Below are 21,280 nucleotides of genomic sequence, written 5' to 3'. Positions count from 1 at the left end.
TTGTATTCTGTAAATTTCCAGAAATATTTCTCTATGTTTCATGTGAGATAAATACGATTTATAATTGCCTTACCAAGTATCAAAAAAACATTTAAAATGGTTATTAACTTGTAAAAAAAAAATAAGTCTATTATTTTGTTACACTAGTCTAGACATATCTGTCCCACAATAAAATCTTTGGATAAAAACATCTTTATCGATTAACGATGCTTTTTATCGATTAATCGGAGCCTGGCGCCATCCGAGCTGTTTTATCGATGAATTATCGAACACTAGCTTTTAGCTACGGCTCTAATCGCGTGGAATACTTTACTCATATCTCAGCGCGGAAATAAATTATGCGTATTAGTATGTGTTCTTCGAGACGTGTGTAAGTCATCGTCATAGATAAATTCTGGTATTCTTGTTTTAAAAATCCAAACCCAGTTAACTATTGTGCAGCAACACTGCAACACGTTCATCATCTCAGCCATAAGACGTCCACTGCTGGACATAGGCCTCCCCTTTGGACCTCCATTCGTACCGGTTGGAAGCGACCCGCATCCAGCGTCTTCCGGCGACCTTAACAAGGTCGTCTGTCCATCTTGTGGGTGGACGTCCTACGCTGCGTTTGCCAGTCCGTGGACTCCACTCGAGCACTCTTCGACCCCATCGGCCATCTTCTCTGCGTGCAATGTGGCCTGCCCATTGCCACTTCAGCTTGCTAATCCGGTGGGCGATCTCGGTGACTTTAGTTCGTCTACGGATCTCCTCATTTCTGATTCGATCCCGCAGAGAAACTCTGAGCATAGCCCTCTCCATAACTCGTTGAGCGACTTTTGAGTTAATTGCAACACGTTACCATTGGGTAACTTACCTAGTAAAGGCGCCGATTCGAACTTTAAGATACGTCAATTAATAGATCTAGAAACGATATGGATTAGATGTGTCAGTGTCAAAAGTGTCATTTTTGTTTAAAGAAACGTCACATTTGACGAATCTTAAAGTTCGAATCGGCCTGCTAGTAATGTACTTTACTCTTCGAGCAAAACGGAAGGGAGGCGGCATTCGCACTATTTCCCCTCTGCCGAGGTACAAGATTAGCGCGTCAATCTAATCTAGCGCGGGTAATAAAACTAGTTGCACTTGGATTTTTCACTAGACCGAGTCCAGACGCGCGCGTGAACACTGCTGCACAAAAATGCCTGTTTGCTCGGTTTTTTGCTATAAAAAGAGGTCGGGGACATCAAATTTCCAAAAAGAAAGTGTTACATTTCACATGTAATATTTTTTTTTACATATCATACGTTTAATTACATTTAAATACAATTATTATATTTTAGTCTCAAGTAATTGTTGGATTTATCGATTTTGCTCGCTCAGTACAAATTGCGGATCGGTCGAGCGACAAATCCGACTTCTCATCTCTCAGAATACAATGACATACTTCAACGAAAATGTGTTAGTGTGCGTGTTGTGACACTAGTCACTCGTCCGTACACAAAAAGAGAACGAGGTTTGCAAGATTTGCCTTTGACGTGTGTCATTTTCTATGTATTTGTGTCGTCATTACAGAGGGCCTACCGGGAACCACGTTTGACGTGTTGCCTCCCTGTCACACTTACGTATGAATTTACAAGTGCCATAGAGAGGCAACACGTCGAACGTGGTTCGCGGTAGGGCCTCTGATTGGATTTTGTATGCATGTGTGTGAGAAGTGCGACTGTGTGCACCTTCCCCCCGCGAAAAATGGCAGAAAGATTTGTACGGTGAGATATCGCTTGGGCCCCTCCCTTCCGACGTGTCGGAAGCCGGTGTTGCGACGTGTCGGAAGCCGGTGTTGCTCGAAGACTTTACTTACTGTTGCACAATGTTGCTCCAGAAAAGTTAACTGTGGTATGGATGCACCTTAAGGAATATTTAGCCTATACGTTTAGGTACAGTCACCACACGGCATTGTTATGCCATTTAGAGTTCTTGCTAAATAAGAAATTCTATAACGTAAGTATTTAAGAACCAATTTACCTAGGACCCTAAATGGCGCAACAATCGCGGAGCGTGATGGTACATAGTTTACGGGTGGTCTTAATAAAAATAATCTTATAAGTTTAGCTATGAACCGTTTTAATCAGATTGCTGTATTGCTAATTTATTTATTTTATTACACTTTACAACAGGTTTTATCTGTGATATTCAATTTAAAACGACTAAAGTACTCGTAATAGGTTTGTTATATTCAAATGACTATTTAAATTCTGTCTGTTTATTGTATATAGGTATCTCTTACTTACATTGTATATAAAAGAAAATTAAGTATATAGCTTATGGAACTATTCAGAACACGAGAATCAGTCATTCAATAGCAGTCCAGAATCACAACGTGTTCACACCGAAAACGCATTTACCTATTTATTGATGACTTGTCAACTATTCGAATAAAACAAATTGAGAAAGTTTAGAAAACAAATTCAGGACACAATTCAATTACATTACGAATCCAGAATTAAGTCGCTCCCAACCAAAACATCTTTATCGATTATCGATTCTTTTTTTCGAATTCGAATCGACTAATCTGAGCCGTGTGGCGCCGGCCGATCGGTTTATCTCGGAATTATCGAAGACTAATGCACTGCGCGAGATAACGCGCATAAGAGCGGGTGCAGATAGTGGTGTGGCCATGGTAAAAATAGTTTACACGCATAGTTTGTCTGTGCTAGGGTTGCCAGAACACCTGCTTACGAGTATTCAGGTGGCATGGCTAGTTAACTACGTGTAAAACGAAAAAAATAATTTGTTTTTTTAGTTTTTAAAACCTATGGCACGCGAGATTACAAAACAATGTCGAGTCGTTTTTAGAAAATTATTGCCAGCCTAGTTTTGTTTTTATATTTATTTTTACTTAAATGTAGTAGTGTTATGTAATTAGGTACTTTTATGTATGCACACTGAACAAGACAATTAGGTAAAAAGAAAAAATGAAATAGAAAAACAGTACACATTTCTCCAAATTAAAAATAATACAGACCTTGTCTCTCTTAATCCCTCTTTGCTAAGTAGTTGAATTATCACTTGTTGAATTATTATAATTAAAAATCCTTAAAACTTGAATCTCACAACCCTAATGACATTCTTAAAAACGGAATACCTCCGAATTCCAAATTCAAATTCAAACTTATCGACCGCCGAAAGGAAATACATCTTCCTTACTTAAATTGTCATTACGAACTCTTTCGTTTATCCGAGCGAGATGGCAATAATAAAAATTATCTGTACAAATGGGCTGGGATTATTCGACAGCATAAATTCGGATTGGACCAATGGTAGAGGAGATAGGGCAACGGTTTTTAGCCTTGTAATAGATAGGGTTACCGACTTTGTTGATTTTTCTCGGTTTAGCGGTTCAACCTGATTATGGATAAAATGAAATCTAGTCAACCTCAATACATTAGAATACAGTCTAATACGAAATGTGTTGTAACATTGGTGATAAAGCCACTTACATAAACATGACTACTATTATTATATTTTAATATGTGTATAATGTGTTTAAATGGCTAGTTAACCCGGTTTCTAGATAAAATTAATATTTTATACTGTTTCTTATATCTTAAGTTCTAGCTAGGGTAATCGCCTGAGACTTTGAAAAATATGATTTATTCGTAGAAGCGCCCTTTGTGTATATTATGGTCGTATTTAATTATTTATTAATAACTGATTTTGTTATACTTATAATGTATAACAATATGGATTTGCAAATAATTGAATCGTCGTTAAAGTAATGACCCTAACTGAACATCCCTATTAATTACAAATCTCACCCCTTTCACCGGCGGCGAATAGAGAAATATTTTAAAGTCCAATCCTTAAAAAAGGAAAGCCCAGTATCGGCACAGACTCAGCAGAGTTATTGCACAAAAATGCTAATGTTCAAATCTCGGCGCGCTTGCAATCGGTCGCCACTTTTTACACCGCCACCCGATTTTTAGGGGCCAAATGTCTAGCAGTTGAAACATTAAATCTAAAAAATTGTAGTAGGGTCAGATCACGTTAAAGGACATAGACTTTGTAGAGAAAAAGTATGGAAGTGCCAGCATTAATTCCCTTAGAGGATATAACCAACGGAGACGCCATGTCTATAATTTTCGGTACAAAATAGTCTGCCGTTTTTTGCGGGGGAGGGGCACATCAAATGTACACGTAACGTCAACATAGCCATGTCAGATAAACGTCAGTCCATACATGTGTTTGACATGTGGTTGACCATTGGCCGCCTTTTTTCGACAGAGGGTTAATGCCTGTTAATGACCACTCCGTTGGTTATATTCTCTAAGTTAATTCCTATGAAATTATGTCGGTAATGGGCACTGACATCTGGGTCTGGTCTGGCCAACCCTAAAAAAAATACAGGTTAATAGAACTTATCATAACTTATATTCATCATGCGAGTCGTTTGTGCGACACCTTCTAATATCATATTTAAAAAAAAAACTTGCAGAAAGCATGTGAGAACCAAGCATAACGGAATCCCTATTTTAGAACCAGCAAGCACTTGCCAACTCCATCTTGCTACATCACCTTGGTTTATTTTCAACTCGTGTGTTATCGATATAACGGCCATGTTATTCGATTAACATCGTAGCTCGATCCCAATCGCCGCAGTTTTCTTTAATTATACAATTTAAATTGCGGCCACCACATATCAGCGCCATCTCTCGGCCGCGCTAGCAATTTTTCAAGATGGCGAACACCGATTAAAAAGTGAATTTATTAATACATACCGTGTACGTTTCTCGCGCTTATGAAACTTGTAAAAAATATGTCGCCACAGGTTTATGCGATTTATTCATTAATTCAATTGATTTCTCGATCTCTGCTTTATGACTTGGGGCAATAAAATAAATAAGAACCTTCATGAAAGTTGTAATAGGGAGCATCGTTAGATCGATCCATCATTGGCTCGTTAGCACGTCCGCTTTGTTTTTTTTAACCGGCTAGTGTAGCTACGGCGTTTTTATTGAATACCGATTCAATGTCGGTAGTAATTGGTCGGGAGTCGGTGTTAACACGGTGTTTGACGACGAGACGGCTAATTATTTTCGTGTCGTAGGCGTTCGGAGATCTTATCGCCGTTACAAAGGAATACGGATTGACGCGATTGTTTCATTCGAACAATGACTTGTTGGTTTAAACGCTATCTGCTCTAGATACGAGCATGTAAGATGCCGTTTTTAATTTCCGATTTCGTAACGTATTGTTAATAACGACTTTAGATGCAAATAAGACAGTATTATCATGGAAATCGGACGTTATCGTATGTTAATGTCATGATTTCTGCAAATCAAATTACGAATTCCGTAATTCGTGTCAGAGCACCGCTATCGGGGCTGGTGCAATCGGATATTAATATTCGATCTTCGGCTTTCGATTCGTATAATTAAAATCGAGATCGATTCGATTGGTGCGGATGCCGTCACGTAGTACATCAGAGGCGCCGCCCACTTTTGACGCCTACGGCGTGTACGCAGCTTTTATTACAATCGTATTGAGAGTCATTTGACTATTTACTCAAGTGCCCAGTATAAGCTCGACTTTAATTGCCCTCCTATGCCAAAATCTAAAAATAAATTATTTTTTAAAATTAACCTTTATGTATAAAATTTTAAAGTACATGTTTGCAGGGCAGCTATGTTGACTTAGCGTTTCACATCGTCATAATTATCAGCCGAAAGACGTCCAGTGATGGACATGGTCTTCTCTCAAGATCTTAACAAAAGTCCTCATACGGTTCTCTGCAATCTTGATCAGATCATCCATTCCTCTTGTTGAGGACCTTCTCTGGACACCTACAGAATGGTTCTTGGACATCGTTCGAGAATCTTTCTAGCGTTTGACAAAAGTACACACTATAAAGTCATATAAAAGAATGTTACTAAATAATTTATCTGAGTCTTCCAATGAACATAATTAATTAATAATACTAGCATAAATATATGTGAATGCAGATTGCAGAGTTCCGTTTGTAAACTTCCCTAATATTGTGTGAAATAAACAGTTGATTTTTTTTAATAACTGATTTTTCATGTTCGAACGCCACACGAGACCATTACACTGGCTCACCTGACACTTGGACTCTGTAAGCAAGCTCTCTCTTGTTTATTTATCGCGCGATAATCAATCGCTTCGCGCCATATTGGCAACCATTTTGTCGAAATGGTAATTATAATAAGTGGTTGAATTTATTGAGTCGATACGGCGAACCCAAGTACTCAAATATGTGCTGAGGTTACTGCGTTGCTACCTACCGCTTACCGGTTTTGGCTATAAATAAAAAAGTTTAATAAATATCGATAAGTAATAGAAAAAATCTCTTTATTTTTTAACAGCCCAGTAGGCATTCGTAGGTTACTACAAGTTATTAGCATAATCGGTTGACAATTGAGATACAAAGTTATTTTGAGATGAAGGGCTTTAACTAAAACGTCTCTTTTATTTGCTCTATAGCGATTATACAAAACGTTATAGGTGAGGCTACTATTAAAGGGATCAAAAATATACAGACTATACACAACAAACTCTAATACGGCCCCGACACTATCATTAGCAATGACATGAAATTTCACGACGCTCCAGCGTTTGGTCCAGTCAGGTCATAACATTCTTAAATCTCCCCACACACTTATCAGTATTTCTATCAGTATTTTCATCATTAGATCATTACTTGTCACGGGGAATTTTAAGTTATTATTTTCCTAACTGTTCTTAGTTATGTTGTAGTGTACGTTTTGAAGAACACAAAACCAAGACATTATTCAAGCATCGATTCAAATATTTCTAACCTGTCGTAACTATACTATGTACTACTGTGGCAACTCTATACCCAATGAGCCAGAAAAATGCAGAAAAATAAACAGGTAACTAAAAAGAATATTTATTTGTTTCAACCTTTTCGTGCGTGCGTGGATTGATACTGCTTAAAAATTACGATTTTTCACCGATATAAGTTTTGGTTTTATAGAAATGAAATCGTCAAAAATTTTATTGTTATACATATTTACAGATCTTTTTATACACCGTGCGTTTAGTTAGGTACTTACTCGTACATATTCTACAGAAATTGTAAAAAAGCTATTTGGCTTAGTTATTAGCAGGTAGGTACTTAAACATTTAAAAGGGTTCTTAAATAAAAGTACATAATTATAATTATCAAAATTCCTTCTAAAATATCCTCGGTTATTAATCAAAGGCAGTCGCATGTGTTTGCGGCCGTATCGCGCGTTTTGCATAGATTTAAAAAGTCGATAGCAATGCAAATGCGTTGTGCGCTGTGTTTACTTGTTCCTGAGTTACAGCAGTAATAGACCCCTGGACTTGTGGACGGGATTTGTAGAAATTCTTTGTTAACCCTTTACTTGGTAATAAAAAAAATCGTGAGTTCAAGCCTCTATTGCGCCTGATAGAGCGAAAAATGCTCTTAAAAAAAAGTACAAAATAGGATGTAAAATTATGAAGTTTGTGCGGAAAGAGAAGAGTCATGGCATGTATTGGGCCCCATACATTCCACCGCTCTTCTCTTTCCGAACAGACTCTATCATGTGGTAGGTATACATTGCCACGAAAAGGGTAGAGTTTAATACAATTCTTTGTTATCACTTTCTTCTCAAGAATTTTTATTATATGTATGTCGGCGGCCGATCGTAAGATCAGGCAGATCGTAATGTTCCTGTGTAATGTTTTGACGATAGTCACATTAAACCAATATATAGGTAGGATAGGTCCGTTAGGTTATTTCAGATGCCCGAAGGGCAAACTGCCCAGAAATAGGAGCCCCGCGTAGCCCCGCATAGCGGGGTCCGTCGACGAGGACGAGGAAACGAGTCAAAGATTTTCACGTTTCACGATATGCCTGATCTTACGATCGGCCGCTGACATGTATAAACAATTTTATATTGGTTTTAAAACTTGATACGAGATCCAATGATGATCTAGCTTACACCATAGAGAACTAAAATTATGCGATTGGCCGTTGTTAAATCTCTTGTAAAACAGAGTTATTTTACTTCTAGGCAGGTAAAGAGTACCTACCTACGTATTTTAACTTATTAAAATATGAGCACCTAGTACTATTATTTATTCTGTGATATGAGTAAATAGTTACCTAGAAAAGTAACGTCTAATGAGATACAGACAGACGCCAATGAGAACTGAAGTGCTGACAACCAGAAACAATGGACATCAGAAGTGCTCCATTTTTGTCAAATTTTAGTATGAAACACTAAAAAACCTTAGTAATATAGCAGCAGTTATTTCAAACAATGTCATACGTATTAGCCAAGCAAGTACTAGTGCAGCATGAGTTGTGAGGGCGATCGTTAAGTATGTGTTACATTGGCCGACTTTTATTTTGTAATCGATTTTCTTGTCAGATTTTGATAAAATTTAGTTAAGACAGTTTAGAGTTACCCTTGCAATCGAGATGTCCACCCCAACAGTACAGTCACCTACAATAATATGTTACTCTTCGAAGGCCGCAAAAATATCAGACACGATGTTATTTGCAGAGCCATAAGAGCGTGTCACATATTTTTGCGACCTTCGAAGAGTAACATATTATTGCAGGTGACTGTACCGTCAAGTGGACATGACACGTGTCCCCATGACGTGAAGTGTACGTCATGGGGACAGGAGGGGTAACATTAGACAAAGGAAATACGAGTATTCCCCACTTATATAAACGTGGCTAACAGAAGTGTATTTAAAGTTTAAAATCTTTGAATCAGGATTTACCAGTCTTAGGGTCAATTTTATCAACGACAGATTAGTTCATAGTAAATTATTGTCTAAAGTTACCCCATCTGTCTCCAGTTATCACACTTGAATGTAACCTACTTTCATGATGAATGAAAAAAAAACTTGACATGCAACCAGACGCGGTTATTTTTTACTTGAAAAAAGTTAGTTAATTTAGGTTCTATATTGCATGCAGAACTGTGATTGCGAGCACGATAGACGAAAATAAGAATAAAACTATATTGGCTGAAATTATACAGTATTAAAATACCAGCATGAATTTTCAGCAATATGAAAATTACGATTTTTGATTAGATTGCACTTTTTATTGGCAGTTGAGTTATTGTTTCCGTTAACTAACTTTTTAGCAGATTTTATTTATTTTTGATATTCTCAACTGTTGATTAAATTATTCATTCGGGAGTCATTTTGATGACGTCATTCCGCTGAAGTAGATGGCCGGCGCCGCCGTCTCCCGGCAGTTTTGGAGACCCAATGCCATGCCCAACAACATACTAAAAGTTGGTAGCAGTATCCGGATCTGAACTATATTCCCATAAGGCAGTGCACTATATGTACATACCTACATTTCGGGACAAGTTGTGATTTCGTATTTATCTCGCCGATAATGAGGAGTTCTTGAATATATCACATAGTTCTTAATTCACTGTCATTAGAGTTATGGGACATATTTTTGAGATGATTTGTACACCCATATTTTTACAGTTGACTGTACCATACCTTTTACCTGCCGCAATGTTGTATAATTTTCTGAAATATAAAACAATACTTTTCCCACTAGGTAAACGCGAAATGAAGGTCTAAATACAAAAGCTATTATCAAAAGCGGTTTAATTCCCCGTTATCTCGGCATCGCACGTGTTGTAACTATTTTTTTAATTACGAGTATATTACTACTGTTGATGAATGACCCTCTTTAGAAAAAGTGGGGGTGGATGCGGCATTATTCTGCGTTTGTTTCTTTTTAGTACCGATTTGACAAGGATAACTTGTAACTATTTTTTTTTGGAAGATATAGTTCGTTTTTTTAGCATTAGAAAGAACTCCGCAGAAGCAAGCGTGCAGTTTTTATCAGGCTCGTTAATTGTTAATAATTATTGAATTATCTAATGTAGCATGGTCAATACATATAATTTACTTCAAATTGTTACCGCTAAAAGTGCCAGATTTATAACCACGAGCGAATTTCTGCGAAGTTATTTCTAATGCTAAAAAAAACGGACTATATAGTTAGGGAGGCGAATAGGGGAATTTTCGGCAATACTCGAGCGTGGCAGTTTAAGATATGAGAGATACCTTAGACCTAATAGAACAACCTTGTAAAGTATTTAGCTCTATATGTAGTGACGCGCGCCTAGGATAGACGATCAGATTAGTAAAAAAAAATGGATAGTCTGAAATACTCGAGCGCGTCAGATTAAGATATTGGGGGTTGATTTTAGTGTTTAAAGACTAAATTTAACTAATCTGACGATAAGTCCTTGACGCCGCCGAGTTATAGGGTCGCGAACTTGTAAAAAAAACGTTAATCCGGTATTCTCGAGCGCGATTTTTTTTTTTTTGAAGAATATAATCTAAAACTTACTAAAAATACAAAATCTGCCGGTTTCCGCATGACCGGAAGTGTGGAGGAGCCATTTCGTCTTCCTAAGAACGCGTTGCGGCATATAAGTCGCGAACGATACATTTTACAAAAAAAAAGTTTAAATAAACAAAAAAGGTAATTTTATTTTACACAAAAAAGGTCTCTTTACATTTTTGTCCAAAGTTAAAACTTTTGACTTGAAGCATCATAAAATCGGTCAGATTAAGAGAACCCACCAACATTTTTGTCAGATTAAAAAAATATGCTTTCAGGATACCGAGATAAACCTCCCCTATGAAAATCTGACGCGCTCGAGTATTTCAAAAAAACTTTTTTTTTTGCATTTTCAAAAATTCATCGTAACTTATCGTCACGCCGAAATCGTCAGTTTTTTTAAAGGAAGCTTCCTTGGGGCCTACTTAACACCCCTTCCGAAAATCTGACGCGCTCGAGTAAATTTTTTTTTTTTGCATTTTTGACTACTTTATATGCCTACCCCCACCACGCAAACCGGCAGATTAGTATACCGTTGTTATCAGAGGCACTCGGGGCATTACGTAGTATGAATATCTGACGCGCTCGAGAATGCCCAAGTAACTGTTTTTTTTAACATTTTTGAAAAACCGTACACACCAAACCCACCGCTAAAATGGTTTTTGCCATACGAGCTTTTCTTTTCGAAATTATTTTATCTTTCGATTTTGATAGGTCTCGACGGCGCCGTTGAATTACGCCATTTAGCTACCTCGCCTCCCTAACTAATAGGAGTAGATATTAATGTTTATAATGTTAACCAATAGATGGGATATATTATCATTTATATGTTTACACTACACAGGATTTCTTTTGTTTATTACCTATTAAGTAGATTGTACTTAGGGAAATTGTAAAGAAAACACACATGAGACTTTAGTTAATAATGTAATTTCGATTGGATGGGATAACTTCGTACGTTCCAGGGCCATTTTTGGGCTTTTGATATTGAAACTTTCTTACACTTCTATAAGAGTCAAAACTCGAATTAAATAAAACACAAACAGGACATTAAACTTATGTGCATAGCAGTAGACACTTTCCAGGTATCGGAGAAATATCAGAAATATATACAATCGAAATTATCTCATGTCTCATGATTGGTGCCGTCACATTAAACAATCTCCGATTTAAATTCAGGAATTTCAACCAAAATATATCGTGCCAATAGCTCTGCCAAAATGTATGTTAAAATATGCCGCGTCCACGTTTCACCAGCTCTCAAACCCGCAAGTACATTTAGTAAGACTTCATGAATATTAACTTTTTCTACATCAATCATACCGCATTACGCCATTCAATCAAAAAGGCCTCAAGCACCCACTTGTCAAGCAACTTAATGACCTCTTTAACTTTGCAGGGTAGCGATCACACGATTGCAAACGTGACGAAACTAAAGGACGTAAGCGCCAAGGACTTTCACAGGTTTTATGCCTTTTTGGATTGGAAATGTGATGAAAAGGGTTAATAAGAAAGTGGGTTAATTTTTTGTTGGCATTTTTTGTTAATTTCCCTCCGTTTTTACGGTGATTAGAGGATGTTAATTAGTTACGGATAAGGGTAGTTGAGTTGGAGGTTTTACTGCGATATCATTACATTGCAATAGTACCTATTTATTTTATTTATTTACAAGCTCCCACAGAAATCAAATCATGGGATTAGTTGTCAAGCGGACCCCAGGCTCCCATGAGCCGTGGTAAAAATGCCGGGATAACGCGAGGAAGAAGAAGACATGCTCCCACAGAAGTTTTACATACAAAACTGCTATTCGCTCTAGATTTTCTTTGTACCTATATTTTGTATGAACCGTCACAAAACGGACACCCAAAATTTGTATGAAAAACTAGTGACACTTTTCTTTATTCCAATCAAAAGTCCTCGTGATTATGAGTCAAAATAACCCAAAGAGGTTAGTTTTCCGAAAAAAAATGGTACCTATTCTTTGTTCTAAACTCTGAACACCCCCTTAATACATAATGTTGCCAGCTTACACTCAGTGGTGCCCTCTATAAATTTCTCCTTTACGAAAGTTTATAGAGCTCAGCGGGCCTACCGCGAACCATGTTCGACGTGTTGCCTCTCTGTCGCACTTGTAAATTTGTATGTAAGTGCGATAGGGAGGCAACACTTCGAACGTGGTTCGCGGTAGGCCCTCAGCGTTCCCACTAATCTTCGAGCCGTACGCTACTATTTACTATTTAGTAAATAAGTAAATATATGTATAATCAGATGGCGATGAAGTGGCGGACGGGCGTGCGTCACGATCGGACCAGCATTAACATATCGCGGGTTCGATTCCGCTATCGTCCGGTGTCGCGGACGAGAGCATGGCTCCATTGACACACGATACGTAATAAATACAGGATGGAAAGATAAGTCGGGCCCTGGAGGGAAACTACCTTAAATCCTTAAGCTGGCTCATTTTACTTAAAGGAGACATTCCTTTATTTTTAAATAGAAACAAAACTGCATTCAAAGATTTTCTAAAACTCGCTTGCCTCGCCCGGGACTCGAACCGACTAAAAATTCCAAAAAATGTAAGTAGAGTATTTTTCTAGACTGAACGCCAGTATTGGCCGAACGTTAATTGCAATTGACCATTAACCATTACAAATTAAACAGTAAACGGTATCGGATGGTTACAGTTGACTTGCACTGGTTAGTGGTCAAGAAGTGGTCAATTCCATTCACGTTTCGGCCAACACTGCTGAACGCCATCCCACGACTGGATTAAAAGTCCAGGGTCTGCAGATAAGAAACCATTCACAGATTCGGATTTACTTGTTACGGTTATGAACTGGTTTTGATAGGACCTTAAAGATCGTCTTAAAATAATTGTATTGTCGTATAATGTATTAATGTTAGCCCGCATTTTCGTTAGTCATAATTTATTTGGTTCAAAAACGCGTCACTTCTCAGGATTGCCATAAAACAAACCTAACCTAACCTATCTATAGGATAACCTTACGAAAATCCTGAAAAGTTAACGGTTTCAGTTTTATGACCAACGATAATATGACAAACAATACATTAAGTAAACTCTAGGTAAAACTATCGTCATCTAGTACCCAGAACACAGACACACGCCTTGAGCTTGCTGTGTGGCAAAGACGATTTGTGTATCCAACAGTTTTTTTTTTAATAATCTCGTCTCGTAGCATGGAAACGTGCGGCAAAAACGTTGGTAAGCGAGGTAGATAAACATTTCCTTGTAGTGGGCATGTCCCGCGCATGACGAATAAATCTTGATGTCGTCGCCGCAGATAGCTGTAATGTATGGAATATTGTCCGCCACTCATTTGCTAGATACGTAGGGTTTTATATACTATTTCTTTTAGTGGAAGAAAATTCTAGATAGTTGAATTTTAGTCCAATTATGCCCTAAAATACAGGTCTGATGTTTTATAAACGTGGATCCAGAGTTCAGTTAACTTTTGTGGTTTTTTGCTCCACAGTTGCTACACAAAAGTTACCTGCGGTGTGGATGCACCTTAACACCTAAATATTTCGTTACCGACCGCTAAATTCGGACGCCGCGCCGGCAATAGAATTAAATATGCCAATTTTTTACTAAAGAAGTGATTCTCACTCAAACTCCACCGTGACGTGATGGAACGTTCCATTGAAAGATTAGTTCATGGTTTTTTTTTTGCTTGCGAAATCAGCGCCTACTGGCACAGCGTTTTTTTAATTCATCAGTCATCTGATCTATAAAATGGACTTATTTTCTAAAGCTTGCCATGTTTATTGAGATATTAGTAAAGTTTTTCATCATACAAAGTAGGTAGGTACTTGCGCGCTACACACTACCCACCGCCCCAAAATTGTATCTTTTACCACATTTTTTTACACTCAATTATTAACACAATTTCATCTTTTACCAGCTCATTCTCATTTATCTCATTCTTTAGCTTACCAGACCAATTACAACATTGTTTCTCCAATCCATATAATATAACGCTTGTTAACCACAAACAAAAAACGTTACACATTAAGAAACAAAACCAAAACAGGAGCTATTGTATTTCAAGCATTCTCAATTCAAATTAAACACCCCGTCTTTACCGCATGACAGATGAACTAACAGACCAACACAGCATCAAGATGCCAACATCGATAATCTACAGTCCGTCAACCTTTGTCTATGGTTTTATTTTTAGCTGGCAACACCGCTAATGGTGTCCGAGTTGTAGTGACGTTAAGTTGACAGGGCGTAGATTCTAGATGGTAGCACTGATAAATAGTTATTGAGTAGAAAAGTTTGGTTGATTCCATTTTGATTTAGCTAAAAGACAGCGTTAATTGAAGTTAGTTCTAGAAATGTCACTGGCAGCAATCATAATATTCATGAGGAGATGACTATTTTTCTTTCTTTCTTTATTATTTTTCCACAGAGTCGTGCTTGATCCTGTCTGTTCTACTGAATCAAATATGTATCTAGTATTTTAAGGGTCCTAATATTTGATCGTCTAATTATAATAATTGACAGTTTTCGTTAGTTCTTTGGTACAAATTAATATAAGATCCACATTTGGAAAAAGTTGCGAACAAAAAAACATTACATATACTGGGTCAAGCAAATCTTGTCAGTAGCAAACGGCGGCAAATTTGAAAAATCGCGGGTTAGCAACACTGTGTTCGAATAATTCGAAAATCGCGTGTCATCTGTGTTTTATCTGTGGAATGTGGACCGCGAATGACAGCCTTCATCTTTGTTTACATTCTAAATCGATTCTATTTCAAGAGATATTTCTGCTGTTAAATACCAATATATTAAATAAGATTATGGTTAATCAAAGCTAAGGTGCCTACAATGCCTACAGTGCCAACTGAGAAATCTAATAAAATATTGAAATCCAGTAGGACATCTACCTGCTGAAACAATGTTTTTATTCATATATTCTTGTTTAACGGCATAATCCACTTTTAATTTTATTTTGAAATCTTCAAATTAGTTAATATTTTTATCAACATCACACACCGCTTTTAAATTGTCCATCTATACCTATTAATAACAATTTCAAACATTTTCAATAGAGAAATCCGCGAGTGACAATTTGAATTGACGTACGTAATAGGGCGCGCTAAGCGGAAAAAAAAGTTTTGGTTCGATGTAAATTGTACATTGCTGCTTTTCTTAGCGCAATACTACTCTTTGAGTGTTGCCCTACTTTAGTTTGCTTTACATTGCTACTGACAAGATTTGCTTGACGCACTATAATTATACATGTAGAGCAAATATAAACCTTACAGGGTTGAATTGTCATGCCAGTTACTGACCTGTCTAATAACTAAATACTGCTCTCTTTTGCTCAGTAAATCGTTTCATTCCCCTAATTACTACAAGATCTACCGATACAAGTAGAGTGGCAAGTCAATGCCGATGCTAACTTATGCACCAATATCACTTTCAATAACGATCTTACTTTTAAATTAAACCTAGCATTCATGGGAATTGGGCAAGTGTGAGAGGCATTATCTACTGGACTGAGGAAAAAGTGTATTATAGATGAGTTGGGTATTAATATTACAACATTATACACGCAAAAAAAAGTAAAATCAGTGAGAAAGTGCTAGGTACAATAAACGTGCAATTCCTTTAAAAATATGTAATCCGATTATATATTATAGATTATAGTGGCACTACAAAACTTTATAACACGATATCATAATATCTGAGCAATTTTAGGTAAGACAGACCTTTTTCAGGAATTTTGTTATAAAATCAGAAATATTGTCAATTTTTTTTCTGGCTATTCAAAGTAGGGTTCCGATGTACCACGGAACCCTGTAAAGGTTTACTGACTAATAACAGTTATGAAGGCGGCGACAGGCCGAGATCAATCACAACGGCATACATAATACATGTTATGTTTTATTTATGAACTTTATCGCCGTGATATCAGAAAATCAATTTCATGCTCGAGCAACTCGTATTTGACATTTGAACGAATTACCATTGGGTTGACTGTTATGAAATTCTTGTTATCATCTGGCATATAGGTAGGTTCTAGGTACCAATACCATCAACAAAAATGTCGCGAAATAAAAAAAAATATGACAGATCGATACTTTGCGCCTACGTTTTTAAATTGTGTAACGCTACGTCTTACGTAGGCGAACAACGCGCGAACGCGGCGCGGCGCGGCGCGGCGAAAGCGGCCGCCGCCGCGCCGCGCCGCGCCGCGCCGCCTGACATTCGCGTGCAAATCGCGCCGCACCGCGTTCGCAACGAGATCGCTTACGTAGGACACTTCTATGGGCATCAAAGGATTGATTTCGCCGCGCCGCGCCGCGCCGCGTTCGCGCGTTGTTCGCCTACGTAAGACGTAGCGTTAGTCTGAAATGGACTCTTAAATTAAGAATAATTTTCGAAATTCTCCAACATTCTGATTGTTTTTAATTACCCGACAGGGTAATTCCAACTACTTCAAAATGTCGGCCAATTCCGAAAACCACCCATAATTAAATCATGATTAGAGTATGTTTTCGAGATTCTCAACTTTTCGGAATTACCCGAATACACTTTACATAGGTATTTATTATTCGTGTACAACTGATCAGCTACCAAACCATTACAATTCGATGATGGATCACGCCGGTTATCGCGTAGTTGGTGATCGCTCACGGTCCGATGGCTATCGGCAGATTCTGACGCGGCCGATGCACGACTATTTTAATTGGGCCCGATGCCACAGATAAAAACAAGATGGCAGCCGTGACACGTGTTCGGTAAGTTCGACACGTCCGGACGGATCAAGTTTGGGAACATGGTGAATTACGCTTTGTTTAGCTGTCGTTTAGACTAAGTATTTTTAAACGCTCCACACACCTTTCTTAATTTAGAATCGTATAGTAATCGTATAGTATCGTAAGGGTCACTTGTACTACCTCACTAACCCGGGGTTTACCGATTAAACCTGGAGTTGCCATGGTTACCAGTACAATTTGACACAGGGTTAACTCTAAATGACTGCGCCACTTGCGACATCCCACTAACCCAGCGTTAACCGGTAAATTTTGGAGTTACCATGGTTACCAGTACAATTTGACACTGTTTAACCGGTTAAACCCGGGTTAGGGAATGGCGCAAGTGGCGCTTAGTCACTGGGGGTAATCGCGTTTAGTACATCTGACTGCACTAATAGGAACAATATTTTAGGATCCTATAAATACCTACCTATATTCTTCTACTTTCATAAGTAATCGTTTTTGGTTTTTAAAAAGCGTTTTTCAATTAAAAGACATGTCAAGATCGCTTACCTTCTTGCAAGTTCTTTCTAATGCTAAAAAAAACGAACTAGAGTTAGAATGCCAAGTAGGACGACTGAATTAAGATGAAGCGCTTTATATCCACTTCGGTGGCAAAATGTCTCCTGATGCAATATTGTTGTGACATGCGCGTTACTGTAGAATCATTTTTTTAATAATCTAGACCTACTTATTCCTATATATGTAATACATTTAATTGATTTTAATAGATTATTCAAATGAAAAACGAAACGTGGAAATAAAACCTACTTATAAGCAGATCTACAGGAAGCATTATTACCTTGAATACCTTGCGAGCAAGTATGTTAATGCAAGAAATCCTTATGGGCGTATTTATCGAACGTATGATTATACCTTATACCTTACTACCAACCCAAAACTTGTACCTATTGTTAATTTCAAATTGTAAATACGTTACATTTTTAATAAAAAAGTGGGTACCTACCTACTTACCCGCAAGATATTGGTAAGCAACTACGTACCGATAGCCTCACAAATCTCTGGAATAACCTTTACATTATTCTATAATTCAGAATAACGCTCGTACTTGAACGCTGAGTTATTGCGATTGCAAACATGTCTGCTCCCACGAGATGCATGGCGCAACAAAGCCTGTGATAATTCTATGACTAGTCAAAACTATGCGGGCGAATTATGCATCGCATGCTTCTCTCATTTAAAGCCTTCGCTGACATGTTTATAAAGACAAAGGTTACAGATGAATATCATTTTAACGTTAACGAAACGAGCTGCAGCGCGCGGCTAAACGACACCCAGTCACGCCATCTATCTGATTCTACGTACAACCTTTCACCGAACAATCGCTTTATAACTTATTTAGCGAACGCTAACGAACTCCGATAACTCGAGTATGACGGCGCATACTCTAACGGCCAATCGCGCGTCACCAAACATCGGCCGGCCAATCAGCGCGCGCTAGGATAGCGTGACCCGAACGCAATCCGATTCGAGTCGTATTCGTTACCGAGAGATGGCGCGCGCCCAATCGTCGCGTCCATCGCGCTGTCGTGCCCATATAATGATCTTCACAGGGCCAGGAGAATGAAGTTGAGCCTCTCATTAATTGGCGTTTTGAGAGATCGCTGCGCGAAAGATAGGTTAATTCCTCGCTCGGTCGAGATCCTTGTCGCTGAAAAAGGAAGGTGAGCGAGCATTTTCTGGAAATCAGATCCAATTACATGTGCCCGTTAAGGTTTTGTTCTGTTTGCGCGCGATATTGATGGACTAGCTCGCTATTATCTGGAAACATTTCTCGCATTTGTTAACATGTACTGCCCCACCCACGCGGCGACATTTACATAGCGCGGGCACGTCTCAATTAGGAGCGTAATGTATGCCTCGACTCGGGCCTGGATCTGACTGACGCCGACTGATAGCGCGAAACGTGACGGGTGACGACTATCACCCGCTTCCCCGACACTAATAGGAACCGATATTGGGCTCGATACTTTTTGTTTGCATATCCATTAGCGTCTATCCGCCCACTGGCTCCTTAATAAATTATGTAAATTCTATCCTTCTTATTTCAGGTGAGGACGAGGAATGGGGAAACGAGAGCGAGGCGATGCCAGGAGAACCTCGCACGCCGAGCTCGGGGGGAGAGCGGGCCGCGTCGAGCGGCGGCGCGTCGCCCGCGTCGGCGTCGGCGGGCTCCCCAGCCGCCTCGCCGCCGCGCCTGCGCCTCAACACGAGCCTCGCCACTGACCCCGCGCTGGCGCCCTCCGCCGCGCCGGTTAAGCGCGAGCTCCCGTCGCCCTCTCCCCCGCCGCCGCCTGCAACGACGCAAGCGCAAGCCAGGGACTACCTCGCTCTAACAGCGGCGGCGTTCCCTGCACTCTTCCCGGTCGCTCCGACCGGCTACATGTGCCAGCCATGCGGCATCCGCTATTCTTCTCTAAGCACGCTACAAGCGCACCAGGAGCACTACTGCTCGAACAGGCGGCCGAAACCTTCAGAATCTGTGGAACCGGGCGCTGATGCCGCAGGAGATGAATCCAGTAGCGATGCAAAGACTCCGAGACGTACAGGAAAGCAATATGCTTGCACCTACTGCTCGTATAGCGCTGATAAGAAAGTCAGCCTTAACAGACATATGCGCATGCATTCGTCATCTCCAGTCAGCAGCGGAACCCCTGCCCCGACCCCGACTTCTAACGGGGAAGCTACCGAAGGCCAACCGTCGCCCGATCGGTACTGCGCTGACTGTGACATAAGGTTCAGCTCGATCCAAACGTATAGAGCTCATAAAACACATTACTGTAGCACGAGACAGGTGGTGAAACCTGCTGCAGCTTCAGCCAGAGGAAGTTCTGTAACCTCAGGATCTGCGCCTCCATCTCCTGGAGCCACACCACCTGCCCAGAACCAATATGCGCTAGCCCTGCCTACTAATCCTATACTCATCGTCCCGTATTCACTGCTGCGGGGCGCGAGCACCCTCCCGGGCACAACTCTACCAGATCCCGACACGCCGTGCTTTTTACTGCCAAACGGCACATTTCAACCGCTCAGCCGAGCTATACCAAATATGAATTCCGATGGAAAAGAAGCCGAAGTTTTAAAATCAGCGAATCGGCCTCGGGAATCTTTGAAAGATGGTGGTACCCCTTTGGATTTAAGCGTGCGGCGGACTCCTGAATCCGTTGGTACTGATGAGCATGAGAAAGAAAATAGGCTGCGATCCGCGACGCCTGAACAGATTGTCTGCGCGCCGTCACTCCCAGGTTCTCCAGGCACGCCGTCGCCGCAGCGTCGATCATCATCTCCTACAGGAGAGAGCTCACCAAAGCGCCGACGACGAGACTCCAGAGGGCCAACGCCAAAGCCGCCAAGCGTTCCCTCCCCACCCGAGGGCAAATTCATCCCCGTACCCCCTGCAATCCTACCGCCAGCCCTGGCCATGCGTCTAGCCTCAGAACTGCCTCTGGCAGCCGCTTCCCCACAAGTTCTAGTCAAGCAAGGCGTGTCTAAATGCAAAGAATGCAACATCGTCTTCTGCAAATACGAGAATTATCGCGTGCATAAGCAACACTATTGTAACTCGGGCGGGGACGAGCGGGTGAGTCCTGCGCCTCCGGAGCCTGGACCACCGCCTCAGTACCGCCAGCTTTACTGTTTGGCTTGTGGGATCCACTTCAGTTCTTTAGACAACTTGGCAACGCATCAGAGCTATTACTGCACGAAGCGCGAGACGCGTTCACCTCGGTCTGTTCCTGAGGCTCCTAGGCCCGCATCTGGATCGGAGGGAGGGTGGAAGTGTCCGTGCTGCGACGTGGTATCGCCGACAGCGGCAGCAGCGCAGCGCCATATGGAGGCACACGCAGGCGTCAAGGCCTTCCGCTGCACCATCTGCCGTTACCGCGGTAACACACTGCGCGGGATGCGTACACACATACGAATGCACTTCCCGAAGAAGCCTGCTGATTTGCAGGTAAGTTGTCTTTGGTTGAATTTTTCGGTAAACAATAACTATAGCTACTTTTACTGATCATGAAATCGTGGTAGTGCCAGTTTCGCATTTAATTGCTTTAAACATAAAACTAACTCATAAATTAATTACGTGGCGCAATAGTTCTCATAAAG

The 21,280-nt window shown here is 40.0% G+C and overlaps 1 protein-coding gene across 2 annotated transcripts in view; it reads left to right on the top strand.

The window, feature by feature from the left end:
- LOC134663507 (zinc finger protein ush) overlaps positions 1-21,280 on the top strand; it is a 307,319-nt gene that overhangs the window by 284,470 nt on the left and 1,569 nt on the right. For both annotated transcript variants that reach the window (XM_063519889.1, XM_063519888.1), the window contains exon 2: positions 19,228-21,128. In XM_063519889.1, coding sequence (XP_063375959.1) covers positions 19,228-21,128 — 1,901 coding nt within the window. The remainder of the gene's footprint in view (positions 1-19,227; positions 21,129-21,280) is intronic.

This window comes from Cydia fagiglandana, chromosome 4 (genome assembly GCF_963556715.1).
Source record: "Cydia fagiglandana chromosome 4, ilCydFagi1.1, whole genome shotgun sequence".
NCBI classification, from domain to species: domain Eukaryota; kingdom Metazoa; phylum Arthropoda; class Insecta; order Lepidoptera; family Tortricidae; genus Cydia; species Cydia fagiglandana.
Note: the sequence above shows the minus strand (reverse complement) of the source record. Positions and strands in the feature narration are given on the sequence as shown.